The sequence below is a fragment of the Spermophilus citellus genome, assembly GCF_964194105.1.
Source record: "Spermophilus citellus genome assembly, chromosome: 3".
NCBI classification, from domain to species: Eukaryota; Metazoa; Chordata; class Mammalia; order Rodentia; family Sciuridae; genus Spermophilus; species Spermophilus citellus.
In genome coordinates, this window is record NC_138184.1 from 45,667,149 (window position 1) to 45,687,002 (window position 19,854).

At 43.5% G+C, this 19,854-nt stretch overlaps 1 protein-coding gene across 6 annotated transcripts in view; it reads right to left on the minus strand.

The window, feature by feature from the left end:
- FLNB (filamin B) overlaps window positions 1-19,854 on the minus strand; it is a 149,737-nt gene that overhangs the window by 38,112 nt on the left and 91,771 nt on the right. For all 6 annotated transcript variants that reach the window (XM_081286658.1, XM_081286656.1, XM_081286655.1 and 3 more), the window contains exons 12-24: window positions 18,664-18,857; window positions 17,529-17,642; window positions 15,916-16,059; window positions 15,576-15,699; window positions 15,084-15,244; window positions 13,739-13,829; window positions 13,309-13,478; window positions 7,982-8,099; window positions 5,497-5,759; window positions 3,535-4,132; window positions 2,702-2,875; window positions 1,949-2,111; window positions 1,092-1,252 (exon numbers count right to left, since the gene is read on the minus strand). In XM_081286658.1, the coding sequence (XP_081142784.1) occupies window positions 1,092-1,252; window positions 1,949-2,111; window positions 2,702-2,875; window positions 3,535-4,132; window positions 5,497-5,759; window positions 7,982-8,099; window positions 13,309-13,478; window positions 13,739-13,829; window positions 15,084-15,244; window positions 15,576-15,699; window positions 15,916-16,059; window positions 17,529-17,642; window positions 18,664-18,857 (2,475 nt within the window). The remainder of the gene's footprint in view (window positions 1-1,091; window positions 1,253-1,948; window positions 2,112-2,701; window positions 2,876-3,534; window positions 4,133-5,496; window positions 5,760-7,981; window positions 8,100-13,308; window positions 13,479-13,738; window positions 13,830-15,083; window positions 15,245-15,575; window positions 15,700-15,915; window positions 16,060-17,528; window positions 17,643-18,663; window positions 18,858-19,854) is intronic.

Here is a 19,854-nt window from a genome sequence, read left to right on the forward strand (position 1 = left end):
AACAAAATCCCACTAGAGGTTTGTATCTCTAGGAAAAAGTGGGCTCATATTTAACCACCCAGAAATCCCACGAAAGCAATTAGAAGCTAGCAGGTCACCAAATGTTTCAGTGCCTTTGGAGTTACCTTAGCTACATAGCTTAACACTAAGACTACAACCATCACTTAACTAAATGTCTTTGCTTGAGATAGAGTTCTGGGGTTCAGGAGAAAATGAATGCAGACATCATTATCATCTAATGGGAATACCCAAAACGAGTCTTTTTTCTGTTTTCTAGTAAGCTCATGGGTCAGCCACCAGAGCCTGAATGGTCATCCATTTCTGTAGGAGAATTCCAAGGCTGATGGTACCCAGCACTTTCCCAAGAGTCAAAAGGAGCTCTAATGCTGCCACAACCAGATGCTTATCACCCACCTAATTAAGTCACCATGTCCTCTCTCTTGATGCTCAACTCTCTCAAAACTCCAAAACTCCTGTAACTTTATCTTGTCACCTCGTTCCATTCTTCTTTGTACCAATTATTACAAGTTTCAGTTGCAAAAACAATAGATAGTATTAGGGGTAGGAGGCAGAGGCTGAAATACCCTGATAATCTTTAAAATCTCTATTGAATGAGTGCAAGCACAAATTTGAGGAAAAACTTGTCCCTTTGACATTTCATATGGACATGTGAGTAGAATTAATTTGTGTTCAATGCTAATACTTTCTGATCAATGTGTGTGAGAGAGTGACTGTGACTGTGTATGCACATTTGTACATGGTAAGAGAGAAAGAGGGGACAGAATCAGGGAAGTGTGTGGTGACTCAAGCTTCTTAGGAGTCAATCCAGAAAGCCATAAGTGGGGCGTTCAGCCTGCCCATTTCCCTCTCAGCATCATGCCAGGTTATTGAAAAAACTATATGAGCCACTGAGGTTCTTCCTATTCCTGGGTTCCTGGGTTGGGGCTCTATCCTGAAAAGGGAAAAGTCCCCCTCTACAGCTACCACAAATATCAGATTTTTTTTTCCTATTCAAAAGAAATAAGCAAAATCAAACTTATTTTCACCCAAAATCAGTTAGTGTTTGGACTCCTGTCCACTGCATAGCTTACCAGGGATGTGGGCTCCTCCATAAGTGATATTAACATCATAATCCCCTGGGGCAAAGGGGATGTACTCGGCACTGCAGCTGCCATCTTTGTTGTCTCTGCAGTTTATCTTCGATTCTGATGGTCCCTCAACAGTTATGCCAAGCCCACCGATTCCTGCCCCTCTGAGAAAAGGGTGGAGAAAAAAGTGAAATGTTTACAGTCCATGCTAGTCTGTTTATTGCCAGAATTCATTTTAAAATCCATTTATAATAAGTAACTATTTCGTTGAGCCATCCTCATTCTGCAAACATGTCAACACCTCTCTCCCAGGGTATTTCTCAACAGTCTAATATAAATACAGCCTTGACCTCTCCTTTCCAATGCTTCCTTCATTTGTTTTTCTTAACAAGTTGCATTGGCTAACAATGCAAATACAATGTAGATACGTGCCCATTCCACCCAAGGGACTGAACACAAAGCATTGTGCATGCTAAGCATGTGCTCTACCACTGAGCGACCCAACCCCCAGCCTTCTTTGTGGTCCATTTTAATAGGAATATTTCTAATTATTCCTTTATGTATAAGGTTGGCTATATACTTCTGCATTATCAGAATAAGAAGCTTCTCTCTAGTCCTAGTTTGCTTAGAAGTTTTTTGTTTGTTTTTTGGTTTTTATTAGGCACTACAATTGGTCTTTCTCTACAACATAGTCTCTATAAAAGAAAATGACTAACATGTTACAAAAATGCATTTCAACATATGATGGTAGACCATAACACATCTGTAGGGTACAGCCCTTAAACTTTTTTAAAGCAGTTAAATTACATAGGACTATTCCTTTTACAGACTTAATACATGGAGCCCAGGGCCCTGCCTACCTGGTAACAACAGTGAAGACATTAGGTTTGTTGGTAAATGCCTCTTTCAATCCAGGACCTTGGGCTTGGACCCGTGATGGCTGACAGCCTTCAGTTACAGCTACTTTGAAAGGACTGTTTGGGATGGGTACATCGTCATATGTCACCTCCACTACATGGAGACCTGTTCAAAACAACAAACAGAAATAAATATTTGCATAAAGTTCACTTATTTGTGGAAAGTGATATTGTACTTAAGGGTTTTTTCTGTCATTCAAGTCTATGTCATGTGAAAAGAGTAGGTTAAAAAAACAATTTTGGTATAGATGGATTCTTTTTTTAAAAAAAAAAGCAAACCATTAATGCAATTTACTTGACATAACACACCCATGCTACCCCAAGCAAATATCACTATATCTATATTCAAGTCATAATTCTAAGTATATTATCCTAATTCAAGAAAACTCCAACTAGCTATTAACCAACAGGCTACGGGAAACCCGATATGCACCTACAAAAAAATAGCACAAATGAACAACATACCTTGACATCACCCCATAACCTGCTCAGGTGAGGCTGAGGCTAAGCCCCAGCCTACCTGTTATACAAAAAGACTAGCAAGCCAGGCACTGAGCAGGCAGGTAGCCTACTGGGGAGAGAGGTTTCACATTCCTTTTCAGTTTATACATGCATCTCCTGAGATGGGTCCAGCACATAGGTCAGGGGTCAGCATGGCTTTGATTAAGGGTCACATCCAAGAAGAGCAAATCTTACCTTTCTCAAAGGGTGTATACTCCACTTGATAGGTTCCATCAGCATTGTCTGTGACAAAGCACTCAGTGGAGGCTCCTGAAGGGTTGGCAATGTGGGCCTTGATGTGGTCACCCCCTACCTGGGTCAGGGGCCTTGAGTCAACAGTGAAGTCAGTGGTGGCTTCTCTAAACACATCTGCAGAGCAACAACACAGACAAGAATGTCCCAAAAAACACCTTGCACCCAATAGCAAACCCCAAAACACTAGAATTAAGTCTAACTTCAATGACAGCAGACAACTGGTTTCCTTACTCTCAAAATCGGGACTATTAACCCCTTTTCCTCTTTCAGGATAGTCTTGGTCTGTGACAACACAACCCCTTTTAGGGAAGTCTTGACCTGCATACACAGAGGTGAGGTTCTAGGACAAGTTAAAGGGTACAGGCGGACCTGCTGTCTGCAGCATGTGTGGTGTTAGCCAGCATCACATTTAAACTATTTTTTTCAATGAAGTGTTGACAATGAAATAAGTTGTTTCTAATATTGAACCAAAAAAAAAAAAAATCAATATTTCTGGCTTTGCCCAAAAAAAATCTAGAAAATCTGCTGACAATGCTGGACCCCATTCCCCACGGGGAAACAGAAACAGGGCTGGGCAGCAAAGCAGCCTCTGGAAAAGCAATGTGCTCCCCACTTCATCCAGGTTTCCCCACAACCATTCTCTGAAGCAGAGGCCACAGGTACATGTCCTCTTACACCTCACCTGGCCCCTAAAAGTCTAGGGGGCTGGTAGCCTGTGAGCCTCTGGTAGTCCTTAAGTTCCAGCCTTTCCCTTATTTAAAAATAAAACCCACCTTTTCCTTCTATTCCTGGCCCGAAGACTTTGACCCTGCTAGTGTCTACAGCAGGCTCCACCTTGACGTGGGCAGGGAAGTGTGGCACAAGCTCCCCACCATACTTCATGGTCAGTGTGTACATGCCAGCTGTTAGCGGCACATAGGTCACCGCGTAGGTGCCATCTTTGTTGTTCTGAATGCAGACTTCCGCTTTTGTTCCTGAGTCTGAGATGGCTTCCATGCCCAGTGTCCCAGGACCTGCTTCCGAACAGTCAACGCTAAGAAGCCCAACTTCACCCACTTTCCCGAGCTCGAGACCTGGTCCTGATGCCACAACCTTAGAGGGGTCAAATGGCATTTCAATGTCGGCTTTGAAGGGAGACCCAGGTATGTGGACTTCTTCAAAGAGAATGTTGACGAAGTATTCCCCAGGTTTTGTGGGAAGGTAAGAGACAGAGCAGGTCCCATCACCATTGTCAGAGCATTCAATTTTGGCCTCACAAGGACCTTCCACGGTTAGGCCCAAACCTCCAGTTCCGGCTCCTTTAGTGTCAATGGTGAACTCAGCAGGCTTGCCCACAAGACCACCTTTAAGGCCAGGACCATGGGCCTTCACCTATACAAAGAAAGAATTAAAGTTAAATCCCGCTTGGCACTGGTACTGCTGCTTAGCCAGGCCTGCTGCAAGACTACAACCAGCACTGAAGTGTACCACAGCTAAGTGGTCCTTCTCCCCAGCCCTACTGTGCCACTCACTCACACCCCCCAAGTTAGAGCTGTGATGAAATGCCATGAATAGCTAGATGGCTAAGAACTCAATGACTGCTGAAAGGCACAGGCAGGAGGCTTGCCTAAGCGACAGGAACTGGAGTTGAGATGGCAATCCCACCCTTAACTGCTATCCCATATTCTTCTGAACCCCTGAGGTAGACTTTGAGAACTAGCATCCTATCCAACAAGCATACAAAGGTCTCCCTGGTCAAGGGCTTGCAGAAGGCCAGACCTCACTGCAACTAAAAATGCTACATCTCATTCAATAAATTTTGCACAATAAAAAAGTCAAACTGTTAAAATGAGGGAGGGATGAAGCATTCATCTGTGATTCAACAACTAAGTCCATTTCATAGATTCACACCATTCAGACAATGGGAAAAAAAAAACCCAAAATTTCAGGGCTACCAGAAGAAGTAATGAAGATTATGTATTCTTTTTGGACTGGGGATTGAACCCAGGGATCTATACCACTGAGCTACAATCCCAGCCCTTTTAATGTGTTGTTTTTTTTTTTTTTTTTGAGACAGCATCTCCCTAAGTTAACCTTGCTGAATTGCTGAGGCTGGCCTGAACTTGAGATCCTCCTGCCTCAGTTTCCCGAGTCACTGGGATTACAAGTGTGTACCACCATGCTTAGTTTATTTATTTATTTTATTTTTTTAATATTTATTTTTTTAGTTCTTGGTGGACACAACATCTTTGTTGGTATGTGGTGCTGAGGATCGAACCCGGGCCACACGCATGCCAGGCGAGCGCGCTACCACTTTTGCCACATCCCCAGCCCCATGCTTAGTTTAGATAAAGTCTTTTTATATTACGTTATCATAGTCTCTGTAGGGTGAGCTCAGTCTGTGTGTCGGACACTGGCCAGAGGTCTCCATCTTCACTAGCTTGCCTTATACTTACAGGCTGGCTTTGAACCAAGTACCAGTATTAAGCTACGAGCGAAGGAAAAGAATTCAGGGACAGGGAGTCCCTCACCAAAATCTTCTAGCCAGACAGTGATAGGAAAGAGCAGGGGTTGGCCCAGCTGCCCAGGGGACTCTTCACGCTGATAGATAGGAGAACCAAAGCTGGTCACTGAGAACTGACTTTCAGCACAAAATGAGTTTCCAAAGGTCTTTGCTGGGCAGGACCAGAGAGAAGGACTGTGGTATCACATCTGACAACAAATGGGCAAGTTCTAGAACAAAGTCAAAAGCTGACCTTGGTAGGATCGGGTGGTAGAGAGGCCTCCACTGTGTAGGGGCTCCCGGGCACGGGGTGTCCATCATAGGTCACATCCACGGCATAAAGCCCCTCCTCCCGAGGGATGAACTTGGCTGTGCTGCTCTCCCGACCCACCATGGGTGCCACCAGGCATGGCACAACCTTCCGAGAGGGGCTCAGGATTGTCACGTCCAGCTTCCCCTGGCCTCCTGCTCCTTTGGTATCAATGGCGAACTCCTGATCCTTCCCAACCTCGACCCCTGGGGAAGGGAGCAAGTCAAAGTGAGAAGCTGCCCTCTTCCAGAGGCAATAACCATCATAAGCAGGGAAAGATGGTTCTCTGGACATGGGGTTTTGTCTTAGCCTCTTCAATAAGAAGGCAGGTGCAGAAAGACTAAGTGAACATAACTGCACTTCAGCCTCAACAGCAATTGGCATAAGAACAGTGGTTAATGATAATAACAACTGTCACTTACTACAGGCATTTTATATTCCAGGCACAAAGAACAGCACACATTGTCTCCTTTGATTTTCACCAAAACTCCAAAGGGTATTTATTATTAATCAATGGCTTAAACAGGTGGGGAAAATGAGGCCAGGGTAGCATATCCAGCAGGCAACCAAGCTGGGACTCAAATCTAAATTTATTTAATCTTACAATCTGCTTTGCAGACCAATAAATTATAATCTGACACTATCCTCTGTTCTTTACTTACTTTTCATGTTAACTTTATGTGAAAACACACTTATAGGTCCATATTTCATTTAATAATTCTTGGCAAGAAATACAATCCTATATAGCTGCTTCCCTCACCCCACAAGAAGACACAGTGCTGGCAAAGGCAAGAGCACTGAATCTCATCCCAAGAACTGACTCCGTGTGGTTTTTGAAAGGTCTTTACAAAGAGAGTCCACAGGAAACCTAAGTGTTATATTTGTCAAAAACGGGGAAGGTACTTTAACTAAAACAAAAGCACTGGGAACTCAGGGCCCTGCCACAATCCAAGAAATCTTGACTCTGGGGTAGTATGGGGCCTGCCAAGATGAACACTGCTGGACCACAAGCAGGGCATCTTGAAGCCCCAGGATCCAAAGGGAAAGAGCTTTTCCTAAGAGACATCAAGCTTTTACTGCTCTAGAGGAAGAACACTTGGTGTCCTGGTGAAAGGTTGGGCAGTGACTGTTCCTATGCTCATATCTGCCTGTCATCACCCATAAAAGCCAACACATGGAGCTCTTGCTCTGCAGCCTTCAGAACTGGGATCCGGCCTTGTGGACAAATTGTCCATTTAGGTCACAAATCAATGAAGGTATCCACTGAGGACACTACAGCAACCCTCACAGGGGACACAGGAGCCCTGCCCTGAGGCTACACACAGCCTGCTGGGTTGGTGGCTCTGAAACCACTTGAATGTGCACTGCAGGGTCCCTCCTGTCTGCATGTAGCAGTTAACACCAATGAGGAGGATGTAGGTGTAAATGATTTCCAAGATGCACTGCTGACCACAAAGCAGGCTGGCTAAGGTTAAGAAAGGGCTTGAGTTCAATCTCCAGAATCACACACACACACACACAAAAAAAGGCAGGTTGGGGTTGAGGATGTAGTTGAGTGGGAGACATACACAGGGGCTAGCTGGAGACATACCACATAGCAGGATAACTTTAATGCAAAATAAACCTTGCCAGATCTTTTCTACTGGAACATCTATACATGAAGATACAGAGAGAAGGTGTGGAAGGAGAGGAACTGAACTGCCAACTTTGGTCAACCCTAGGAAGAGGCAGAAATGATGGAATGAACTCTTAACTGTAATTTTGCTTCAGATGAAAACTGGATTTACATATTCCTTGTGTAAGAATGATTTTATGAGCATGTGTGAAACATCTGAGTTGAGTGGTGAGCCTATCAGTGTTCAACACCACAATACTCTTTCTTTTTGTATGTTTCAATTTTTTTCCATAATAAAAAAAAAGGGAAAATATCACCCTAAACAAAACAAGCTTATAACCATAAGATTCTTAACAAACTAAAGGAATATTGGTGGTGGTAGGGGGGTGCATTACGGTTGTGGTTACTGAGCACCAGGGAGTTGGCTTTTATGTTTGAATGGCATTCAGAAGCCAAGGAAAGATAGCACACACAAAAGCAACAGGCCCCACCTTTTCACAGCAATATCCGTAGTTACTGAGGTCTGACTACCTGCCAGCCTCTGAATCATTAGCTCATTTAATTTTCACAATATTCCTGTGAAAGTTAAGTGTTTCTCATCTACTCACCCCTGCTGTATTAACGAGCAAGCTGAGGCTAAGTGGCAGAAGGGTCACAGTTGTTTCATGACACAGCCCTCATTTAAACCCAAGTCTGTCTCACTGCAGTCTCTTAAAATAGAACTGGCTTCTCTGTGAATTCATTTTTGCAAGGAAACCTAATGGCAGCCAGGTTTCCTGGTCTTCAATGACCCTCTCCTCATCAGATACTTACTGTTTTCCAGCCCATTGATTTTTATCTTGCTCAGATCCAGCGGAGCAGCAACGCCCACGGTGAAAGGACTTTTAGGGATAGGATCACCACCATAAGTTACCAGAACCTGCATGCTGCCCTAGAATAAGAGAGGGGGGGAAAAAGTGCACTTTTGAGTACCAACATGTTCACTGGGTATTTAAATCTGCCTCCAGACACTTTGTTCCTCACAGAGACACAGTGGGCATGACTCCAATGGACTTAGAGAATATCTCAGACAACAATAATAAAAAACCAGATCAAATAAGAGCAGCAAAAAGCAGGACAACTTAATAAGTGCTTACTACATGCCAAGCACTGTGCTATATGCTCTTTTAAGCATTCCCTTCATTCTATCTCAAGAATGAAGTCCTAAGGGACAGTTCTTCTATCATCCCCATTTTTCCAAGAATGGAAACAGTGGTTCCGTGAGGTAAAGGAAGTTGGCCCCCATCACATAAGCACTGGGCCTCAGACCCACAGCACCCACCATCTTCCTCACTGCTCCCACTCCCACACCACCTCCCCACCCAGCACACAGCCAACTTGGCCATGGGTAAGCCACTGAGCCTGGGGGTTCTCAGTGAATAGAACCAGTTTTTCCATCTCCTGGCCATCAGTTTCAGGATACCAGGTTGCAAAAGGGATCTGCAAAGTGGTTCACCTAGAACTGTTGTTAGGCCAGCATACAGTTTAACTGCTGTTTCTAGCAAAGAAAAAAAAAGTTACAAGTGCAAAGGCACACTGTGCTGTAGAAATGGCAGGTCCCCTTGTCGGTGGCCCCAATGGCCACAGAGACACACAATGGCCATGTGTGCTGCTGTTGTTATCCTCCGAATGATCCCAGGCCAGCTCACTGCTGGTTTCTTTTTTCCACGTTGGCCAAGTCCCCATCCACCATGCCAAGGCTCCAAGGAAGACCACTGCCATCTCACAGATCAGGTCCCCATCACCTCAATCATCCAGGCATAATATAAGGGACATGGGAGGGAGAGATGATTCTCCCCGAGAATCCATCATGCTCACTGGCGTGCAGGACCTGCTGAAAGCTGTCGCTGATCAAGCATTAAAAGGGTGTAGCTTTTGGCCTATGGATATTTTCTCACATTCCTTTTGTAATAACGAAGGGGAAAAAAAGCCAAGAAAAAGAATTGGTTGCATCAATGAAGGGGGAAGGATTGATTTTCCAGGATTTTTTAACACTGCATACAAAGCCAATGACCCCCTACCTCAAGGGTATAACATTTCATGATAAAATGTGTACAGGTCAAAGTCAACAGGGCTGGGAGTTGGCCAAGGGACAGGAAAGGTCTCCTTGTAATGTTTAAGGGAGGACTGATTTATTACTTAACCTCTCCCAACATGCCAACTCTTCCTGAGCTTAAATTTGGTCACAAGCCCCTAACTCTTAGGCTTTAAGGCTGACCAGGGGTCCTGGAAATGTCTTTTCCCTCACTCCCATGAGTTTTCTGGCCACTTCCCTGAAGTGCTAAGGGGGGGGGGGGTGGAGTCCTCTTGTAGTTAAGTCCACCAATCTCATAAAACAAAGTATGTTTTCTTACCAGTCACAAAAGCAAAACAAAAATCCAGATAGGAAATTAACTCTATCTTAAATAACCTAACAAGGGGGAAGGAAAAAAAACTTTCAAGATTTGCATCTCTAATACCAATACCATTTTCAGTTTTCCCGAGGCCCAGCTAAGAAATAGATTGTATTTTATTACCAAGGGCTGTAAATAAGGGCTGCCTGGGCCGTGACCACCTGCTCATTCCAGCAAGATGTTGCTGACCGCAGGACTGTTTTATTCTCCCCCTATATGCTTCTGAGACCTGACCCTTATCTGCAAAACACAGATAAACAAGGGCCCTGACCCAACAGCTCAGATGAGGATGGACTGAGAGTCAGCCAATGCATCCCCTCCTCCAGAGCTGCCTGCAAGGAGCCATGGTCACCACATTAAGAACATATCAAGCCAGGAGTGGTGATGCACGCCTGTAATGCCAGTCACTCAGGAGGCTGAGGTGGGAGGATTGCAAGTTCAAGGCCAGCCTCAGAAACTTAAGGAGACCCTCAGCAATTTAGTGAGACCATGTCTCAAATAAATAATTTAAAATGGCTGTGGATATAGCTCAGTGGTAGAGCAGTCTGGGTTCAATCCCCCAGTACCAGGGGTGGAGGGGAATTCAAGGTAAAGATTATTACCTCATGAGGCTCTGTGAGCTCATGGGGTATCCTGAAGGTGCCATAGTAGCACTTTCAAATTCCTAGTGGGTCTAATCAGAGCAAGTACTGGAACTGCTGCCACCAACTTCCCAAACTGTTTTGGGTTGGGGAGCTTAGAGTGAGAATTTCAAGCCACTTGAGGCCACAGACAACCAAAGGTAAAGAAGGCAAAAGTCCTTAGGAAAATAATTACCTGTCCCTAATCTAGGAGGGTCCTCAAGCCTCAACCCACTCCAGTAAGGCAAAAAGAGTTCTGATCACTGTATCCTGATAAAGGCAAACACCTCCCCAACCATGCACATCACGAGTCCATTCCAGGCAGGTGAGCTAAAACTGAGGGGCCCTGGAGGAAAGATCAGCAGCCTCTTAGCTGCAGGGAACAAAAGCCAGCAATCAACCTGAGGGGCCAGTCTCCTCAGGCAGGCAGGGTAGTGGCTTCTCACAGTCTGTATTCTGAGGTAGAAACAACCCACCTAAGGCCAGGACATAGCCATGCCTTTCCACATACATCAAATACTGCCTTTCTGGAAAAGTTCCAGTTTGTTATTCCCAAAAAACATCATCACGAGCCCAGGGGCATCAGTCCTCAAAGTAGGTCCCTCTCCATGGAGCTGGCAGCTTTCTGGGCAGCCCAGGCCTCTTAACCACATCCAAGAGCACAATTCACAGGCACACTTCTTGCACCTGATCTTGAGCTTTTAGCAGCTCCTCAGGATGAGGTGCCAGCCCAACTCTTCTACCAGTTACAATGCTCCTAGGCCATTTCTGCATCACATCAAGGCGTCACAGTGTTGATTCACCCTTTTAGTCATTAATCCATATGACGCACCTTCGGCGCCGGACCAAGGGCTGGGGGCTAGGGATGGAAAGATACATGTAGGTCATAATATCTTATCCTTGGAGAACTCACAATTCAAGAGAAGAGATGTCATCTATTTTCTTTGCTACAGAGAAATATGCGGAATTGCAAGTGTCCCCAATAATGAAACTATAAACCTCACTCTACACTACAAACAAGAAGGATCCAAGGGGTACCATGAGATCCACTCACATAAAAGACAACAATTAACATTAAGACGACTCTACCAGCTCCTCCACATATCATGGCCAACATTTGAACAAATAACCGCTAGAGGCTACTGAGTGTGCCAACAGTTCTCAAATCCATTGCTATCAGAGAACTAGATGAACTTGATCTTGGGGTGACTGAAATAAAGAGTCTCCCACTGAAACATTACTTCAAATGTAATGAAGCTAGATATGGGCTCTTGACTTCTACCTGGACTGACAATCGGGAACCCAGGGGAATGGATTCTACTATTCTTTCCAGGGGTACAGAGCAAACTGACCTTGTCAGAAAAGCATAGGATAAAACACAAGTCATGGACTAAGGGTGTAGATCCGTGGTAAAGCACTTGCCTAGCAAGCCCCAAGGCCCTGGGTTCAATCCCCAGTACTAAAAAAAAAAAAAAAAAAACCCACAAGTAACAAACAGTTTTTAGAAGCATATATGACCTTGTGACCTTGGTCAGTGTGCATGGTCATGGCTTTCTGGTCCCTTCTCATAAGGTTGTAGAGAACTGGCAACAAAGATAAAATCATGGTGGTAAGGGTTCCATCAGCCCTCAGAACCATCAGCAAGAAAATAATTACCTACTTTCAATAGAGCAGCCTGATATGAAAAGGACACAGTAGCTTCAGAAGCATGTAGTAGAAGCACTACTACAATAAGGAACCCCTTGTTAGGGCAGAGGAATCACTAAGTCTAGAGATAAGAGGTCACATTCATAATGTGGCATATAGAACCTACCCCAGTGAACTCCTTCCACTGCCAGAGAAGTTCTCAAAAAAGATTCAATCTGCGAGGATGTGCGGCCCTCAAAGCAAGGAAAACAGTCACACCATCTCCTCATCCTTCCTGTCCCTTCATTCTTCCCCACTCACTCTTGCCAGCTCCACCCGGGAGGCCCAGGAGAAGTAATGCTTCCTGAGCAGTCTCTGCAGCCAGAGCTGCCCTTTAGCTCATAAATGGCATTTTGAACACAGGGACTTTTTCCCTCAGAATGAAAGAATTTCAGAGGCTTAGAACAACTGTTTATAACACTAGTTGTGAGTATGAAAATCCAGCCTTTCTGCCAGGATCTTTTGCTGTCCAGATTCTAGAGGTATAAACATTAAGCAAACAAAAATGTTTTAACACTTATCATAGGTGCAGAGTTTCAGTTTCATAAGTCTAAAAGAGTTGTGGAGATGGATGGTGGTGGTGGCAGAACATGATGAATGTATTTAATACCAATGAATGTATTTAATACCATCTTAACATGGTTAAGATGGCAAATGTTATGTTGAATTTTACCATGATAAAACAAATAATGAATTTTAAAATTTTTAAACAAAGAAACATGAAAACAGAAGGGTGCTCTTTCTTTTTTTTTTTTTTAATCCTTATCACAGAAAATAATCAGAGTAAAACACACTATATGGCAAGATCCAGCTGAATTTCTGCATTTTGTAAAGGAGAACAATGTGCTGCCCTGAATAGTGTTTTAGACCTTAGGGACTTAAAGACTGAACTGGCTCTTTGAGGAAAGACCCCACTAAAACACCTCATAAAAGGCTAAACTAGGTCAAAAGTCTAGCAAGGAAAAACACAGGTGTGGCAGCTCTTTCTCTGTGATTAATTAATGAAAGACTAAGAGGCAGCTGGAAAAGGAAGTGGGGGGCGGTGGGGTAGGGAGAGAGAGAAAGAAAGAGAGGGAGGGAGTGTGTGTGTGTGTGTGTGTGTGTGTGTGTGTGTGTGTGTGTGTGTTGTGTGTGTAAGAGAAAGTTACATATTAGATCCTAAATATCAAGAACTCAGCATTTCTCTGACAAATCCCCAAATGGAGGTGGGACTGGCTTCCTGGTTCTTCTTCAGGAATTGCACAGGCTTTCAGTCAGTGCTCTCCCAGAGGGTCACAAAAAGGCAAGAGGAGCCACCTCCCACGGCCAAGTACCTCCACAAGCACCAGATCACTCCTCAGAGGTCCAAGCACTGCCTGGAAAGGGGCCTGGCCAGCAGAGCAGGGGACAAGAAGGACTCTACCTGCTGGGTGGGTGTGTATTTAACGGTGTGAGAGTAGTCATAATTATCGATGATATCCACGTCCTTCACAGTGTCACCAGGAAGGGGGCTGCTGAACTGCACGTTGAGTGGGGCCTTCCCGGCTCCCTTGGTGAAAACAGTGAAGTGGGTCGGTTTTCCGTTTTCCACACCTGGAAGGACATACCGTGAAGCGGGGAGACAGGGCTGGCAGATAGGCCTCATTTTAGAACCAGTTTGACAGGTTCAACAGTACCATTCTGCCATGGTGGCCAGCCAACATTTGGGCTGGCCCATGGCTCAGGCAGGTGCAATGCCTCTGCCACATCAGAGACATCTGTGGAGATAAGTTATCCAGGTCCCAACCAAACATACCCAATGACACTGGCCACAGAAGGCTCAGGTCAGGACAGCCTCACCTGTGCCTTCTTACCTGCTCTGCTGAGCCCCGGGCCTTCCGCCTTCACTTTGCTGGCATCATGGGAAGGGTCAACTTTGACTCTGAAAGGGCTGGCAGGAATTTCCTGTAGCAGAGACATGGTCTCAGAAGGAAAGTCCCTGAACAATTGCCAGAGCTTAGCCTTCTGCCCAAATGCAAAGGACGAACTTTAGCATGACATGAATAGCATGTGGTGAGCAAACTTCTATTACTGCCAGAGAAGTCTGCATACCCTAGCATCAGGTAAGACCATAACAGGTCCTTGCTCACTTTTGGATCCTGACTACATGAACAGAACTGAAGACTCTGACCTCGGCATTGGATACCGAGGATGAAAAACCACTACCTAGAATAAAACCCAAACTGACAACAATACATGGAGGTAGGTATCCTGCAGGGACAGCTTAGAGCTAATGTTTGGGGACTATAAGGAAGTAATTAGAAATAGATCAATTAAAATCCTTCAAAAAGAAAGTTACAGTGGCTCAGCGGTAGAGCGCTTGCCTAGCACGTTTGAGGCGCTGGGTTCGATCCTCAGCACCACATAAAAATAAACAAAATTAAACTATTATGTCCAACTAAAAAATAATATTAAATAAAAAAAGAAAAAGAAAGTTACAGACTATCAGGATAAAGGCAGAATAGGTTAACTGAAGTCAACTGAAAACCATTGCATTTAGGCACAGAATGTTCTCCTGAGGTTCCTGTTTTTATGCAAATGTAATGATCAGGATTTCAAAACTCCCTGTTTCAGGGTACTGCTCACCCTATCATCACATCATAAACCTAACACTTCAAAAATACCTCTCTGTATAAAAGTTTTAGGGCAGTGGTGCATACCTGTTATCCCAGTGATTTGGGAGGGTTAAAGCAAGAATGGCAAATTTGAGGCCAGCCTCAGCAACTTAACAAGGACCTAAGCAACTTAGTGAGACCCTATCTAAAAATAAAAAAGGCTGGGGATGCAGCTCATCATACCGGAAAAAAAAAAAAATTAAGCACAGAGGCCAGAGTTACTGCTTCAAACAGACTTAAGTAGAACATCTAGAAGTTACGTTTTAATCAAAATCTTGAGATTGCTTTTAACAGTCTCTTTCTAGAACCTTGTTATTGACCATTGAATACAGCGCCTCACTTCTTTTAGAAAGTGGCGAAAATTCATTTTTTCTCCCTTCTTAGCTTTAAGGAACTGAAGAAAAACTACTGAGAAGAATTCTCAAGACACCTTCCTTATTGCTAAAAAAAAAAAAAAAAAAACCCACAAGGAGATATACAAATAGGTGGCCAGAACGAACTCAGGCCCACTCTCCTCTGTTCCCTCCCAGGCCCCAACACACACCTGTGATGCAAAGAGAACCTTGATAGTGTATCGTCCAGCAGCAGGAGGCACATATTTGACTGTAAATGTGTCATTGGCATTGTGAATAATGTCAAAATCCACGTCTTCCTCATCCTCGCTTAAAACCCGGGCATCACACTTAATGCCAACACTGACATCACCTGGAAGAGACCAGCTTATTAACATAAGTTTACAAGAAACAGCATGTCCTTTGCATCACTTGTAGCTCAGGCTAACAACCCCAAAAGAACAAAAGGGAAGTTTCCAGTAGAAAACCTAAGAAAGGGAAGGTGGTAAGTCAGGGCTTTGGAAAAGGGATGGAGGATTAGCAAAGATAGATCACCAAGGAAATGATACAGTGTTCATTAGGTGAACAGTCACCTAGACAGAGGGACTACCTCCTGGTCAAAGTTTGCTGCCTTCTGAAAGTTACAAAAAGAATTTCTTTCTTCAAAAAGCAAGAGTCACAGGGTTGGGGAAGCACAGTCTCACCTTCCCCAGCCTCAGTACAGTCCACTGTAAAGTGGGTGGGTTCATTGGCCTTCAGACCACTTCTCTCCACACCTGGCCCAAACACTTTAACCTTCTGAGGGTGGCTTCCTTGCCCAATGTTGACCTAGAAAAGACATGGAGAAAGTCATCAAGTACTCCTCCACGTGGACTCAGGAAAACATTCTTAGAAATGGTCCTTTGGGGCAGCCTAGAGCATGCAGCCCTTTAGGCCATGCCACCTTTCCAAGCCCATCAAGGATGGGTTCTCCTCATATGGAGTTCAGACCTCGTGAATAACCAGGCTTTTAACACATCAGCCAGGATTCACCTCACAACCTACCCGGTAGGGGCTGTTTGGAATATTCACTCCTCCCCAGACCACAGCAATGGTGTGCTTAATGGCTTTAACTGGGGTGTATGAGCAGGCATAAGTTCCATCCATCCGGTTCTTCATCTGGATGTCGATGGGCTGGCCTTCCCCATCCTGCAAAAGAGCCACAGCTAGGAACAGAGATGTCCCTCACATGGTCACATGGTCTCCACCAAATGGGGCCACCACCCACTAACTCAACAAAACTTCATGGAGCTACCACAAAGTACCAACTGTCTTAATACAAAATGTTACATGCCTGTTTATTATTATTATTATTATTATTATTATTATTATTATTATTATTATTATTTTAGTTGTAGGTGGACACAATACCTTTATTTTATTTTATTTTTAATTTATTTTTTAGTTGTAGTTGGACACATTCTTTATTTAATTTTTTTTTACCCAGGACCTCGCATATTATAGGTGAGCGCTCTACCGCTGAGCCACAATCCCAGCCCCCCTTTATTTTATTTTTACGTGGTGTTATGGATCAAACCCAGTGCCTCACCCTTGCGAGATGAGCACTCTACTACTAAGTCACAACCCCAACTCTACATGCCTGTTTTGTTATTGTTTTATTGTTGTTTGTTTTGAGATAGGGTATCACTATGTTGCTTAAGTTGATTGAAATTCCTAGGCTCATTTGATCCTTTGTCCTTAGCCACTCAAGCACAGGGACTATGGGTACATGTCACCACAACCAGTTCTGTTTATTTATATGTCTATATATATAAATAATATTTATATACAACATACTATATAATAATATTTATATATTATATATATAGCATATATAAATATCTATATACTATATACATATGTAGTAGTTATAGATGGATACATTACCTTTATATTTTTATGTGGTATTGACGATTGAACTCAGTGCCTCACAAGTGCTAAGCAAGTACTCTATCACTGAGCCACAACCCCAGCACCCCTGTTTATTTATTTTTAAGAGCAAATCTCGCCTCCTCCTCAAGCCATGGCCACTCAAAACTTACATTTTTAAAAATTTTTAATTTAGTTTTATATGGACACAATATCTTTATTTTTAATGTTGTACTAAGGATTGAACCCAGTGCCCCACACATGTGAAGCAAGCGCTCTTCTGAGCAAGCTCTACCACTGAGCTACAACCCCAGACCCAATACTCATTGCTTATTAATTTCAATTTCTGCTTTTAATTATTTTTGGCCAATTCTATTAAATTAGATAAACATTTTTAATTTTGTTTACAAACTTCCCATTAAAGCCTAAGTCAGACTGAAAAACATTATAGGGTAGTCTGAAATAATTAAAATGTCTTTTCACAGAATATGAATCATAAAAATCATGAAAAACACCGTGCTTTATGCTAATCACATTTAATCCTCATGTAACTCCATGAGATAATATTCTTATCATTCCCAATGTGTGGTTAAGAAAACTGAGGATCAGGTACCCTGAGTGACCTCCATTACATTCTTTTTTTTGGTACTGGGGATTGAACCCAGAGGTGCTTTACCACTGAGCCACATCCCTTGCCATTACACTTTCAATCTGACAATTACCTGCACAGGTGGCCTCCCAAAATTTACCTGAGCAAATATCTTTAAGGGAGCTTTTCCAGCATCCTTAGGATCCACAGTGAACTCGGCTGGGTTGTTGACGATGCACCCAGATCTCTCCAAACCTGGCCCATATGCTTGAACCTGAGGGAAAGGAACAATAATGATTCTCTTCCTGTATAATGCCTCAAATAAGCCCCTATAACTCGTAAATGAGGGGAGAACAAAATGATTTGTGCCTGATTTTTTGGTATCCATGTAACAGCATGGTTATGGGAAGTAAAAAGCTACAATAGGCCATAACTTAAAAACAAACAGTATCATTAACCTCTCATAAAAACTCTAAAACCAGGCCCAAACAAGCCCAGGTTCCCTGCCTTATTCTGACAGAACTTGTAGTAAGTGGGGCACGAACCTCTAGCCTTGCCCAGTTTCAATGTTCTCACTCTGAGGAAATTCAAAACCTTTAACCAGAGACAAGAGTACAAAAATCTGCAGCCCCCAGGGATCAAAGGACTAGCAGCTAGTCGAAGAAAAGGTAGTTATCAGCCCAAATTGACCAGACCCTCTTCAGAGCTGCCCCCAAGGGGTCAAAAGCAGCACACAAGCGGGTGTGGGGTCACCAATTTGAAGGCTTCACTCATAATTGGTGATTAGCAAGGGCTGGAGAGAAAGCCCTTGGAAACACTGATCCAATGAGAAAAGAGGAGCTGGAGGGGCACAGCAGCGGTGTGGAAATAACCTTTATCTATGGAGCACCTTGAAATGATAAGTACAGACAATGCTAAGACTGAAATAGGATGCTCCAGGTTGCAAGAAATTAGCAGCTGTAGAGCCCCCTACACAGGTCAGGTTTTGTGCTACAGGCTGTCTTTCTGCATGTGACTTTGAACCATCTCAGAAGCTCTAGAAAGTAGACCCTCCTCCCATCATCTGCATTTTATAGAGGAAGAAGCCCAGAGTCAGGGAGGTAAATTACTTGCCCAACATCACAAAAGTGCTAAGAGTACAGCAGAATTCAAATTCAGTCCCATTTCCTTTCTAAGATCTCAACAGCTCCTCTCTGCCATCTCCTGGCATGCTGCTTATGGCAACTTTGCAGGCCTGGGGGCTGAGGGAGTGCCAGGAGCCAGGGAAGATGGACAGAACAGGACAGGCAGCCCACCAGGTCTGGGTTGTAGTCTCCTGTGGCAGGATGGATGTAGGCCATGTATGGGCTGTTTTTGATGTCTTCGTCATCACACATGATGTGAACAGCATATTCTCCAGGCTCCTTGGGCCAGTATTTGACATCACATGATCCATCATTCTGGTCATCGTACTCAATCTTTGCCTGGGAAGGGCCTTCAATGGCAAACCCTAGGGATGGAGTGGAAGGGCCAGCCTGGTTACATGGCAGGAATCATCTATTCTATTGCCACCAGTTCATTCCCTCTGACCCCGCAAAAGCCAAGCATTGGCCAGAAGAATAAAATTTGTTTGTGTTCCTTTTACATAAAACCCAGATCACCATGTTTTACTAGAGATGGAAGGGTTGATCAGATATATTTGTTTCTTACATGATCTAATGGGGTGGGGGGTTGGGTGTGAACCAGCAAATCGTTGTGTTGGTAATATGGCCAAGACATGCCAAAAGCCTTAAAGTGACACCCACTTCTTGCCTGAACAAACCCACTTCTGGGTTTTTATCTAAAGGAAATAACAGAGAATATGCACTCAGCATTGTTTATAGAGCAAATCCTGGAAATAACTGGAGAGCCCAACAATAGATATACCCATACAATGGAATTCCATGGGAGCCACAGAAAATAAAGGCATACCCTATATTTATCTGATGCGTAAAAATATAAAGACTTCCCCTAGATAATTTCTGTGGCAAATCAATGCTTATATATGTATATACATGAAAAAAGTCTGGAAGGATATGCCAAAAGGTTAAATACCATCTGCAGACTAGAAGAATATACCAAGATGATTCATCTTTCCAGTATGGAAAATTAAATATGATTTCTTATTTTTTCCTCTTTTGCTAATTGCTTTACCTAAAATAGGTCACTAAACTATTCAAGGACCAAATCTGGCTCACTGTCTATTTGTAAATAAAGTTTTACTGAAACAGGGCCATATTCAGTCATTTCTACAGGTGCTTTTAGGCTACAATGGTAGAGTCACATATCTGTGACAGAGACCTTAATAACCCACAAAATATTTATTATCTGGCCCTTTACAGAAAAGATTTGCTGACTTCTAATCTAAAATGATCATATAGAAAGTTGGATGCATATGTAAAATATGTTGTCATGGCTCAAAGAATATTTAGTTCCCAAATTTCAAATTTTAGCAAAATTACTTCATT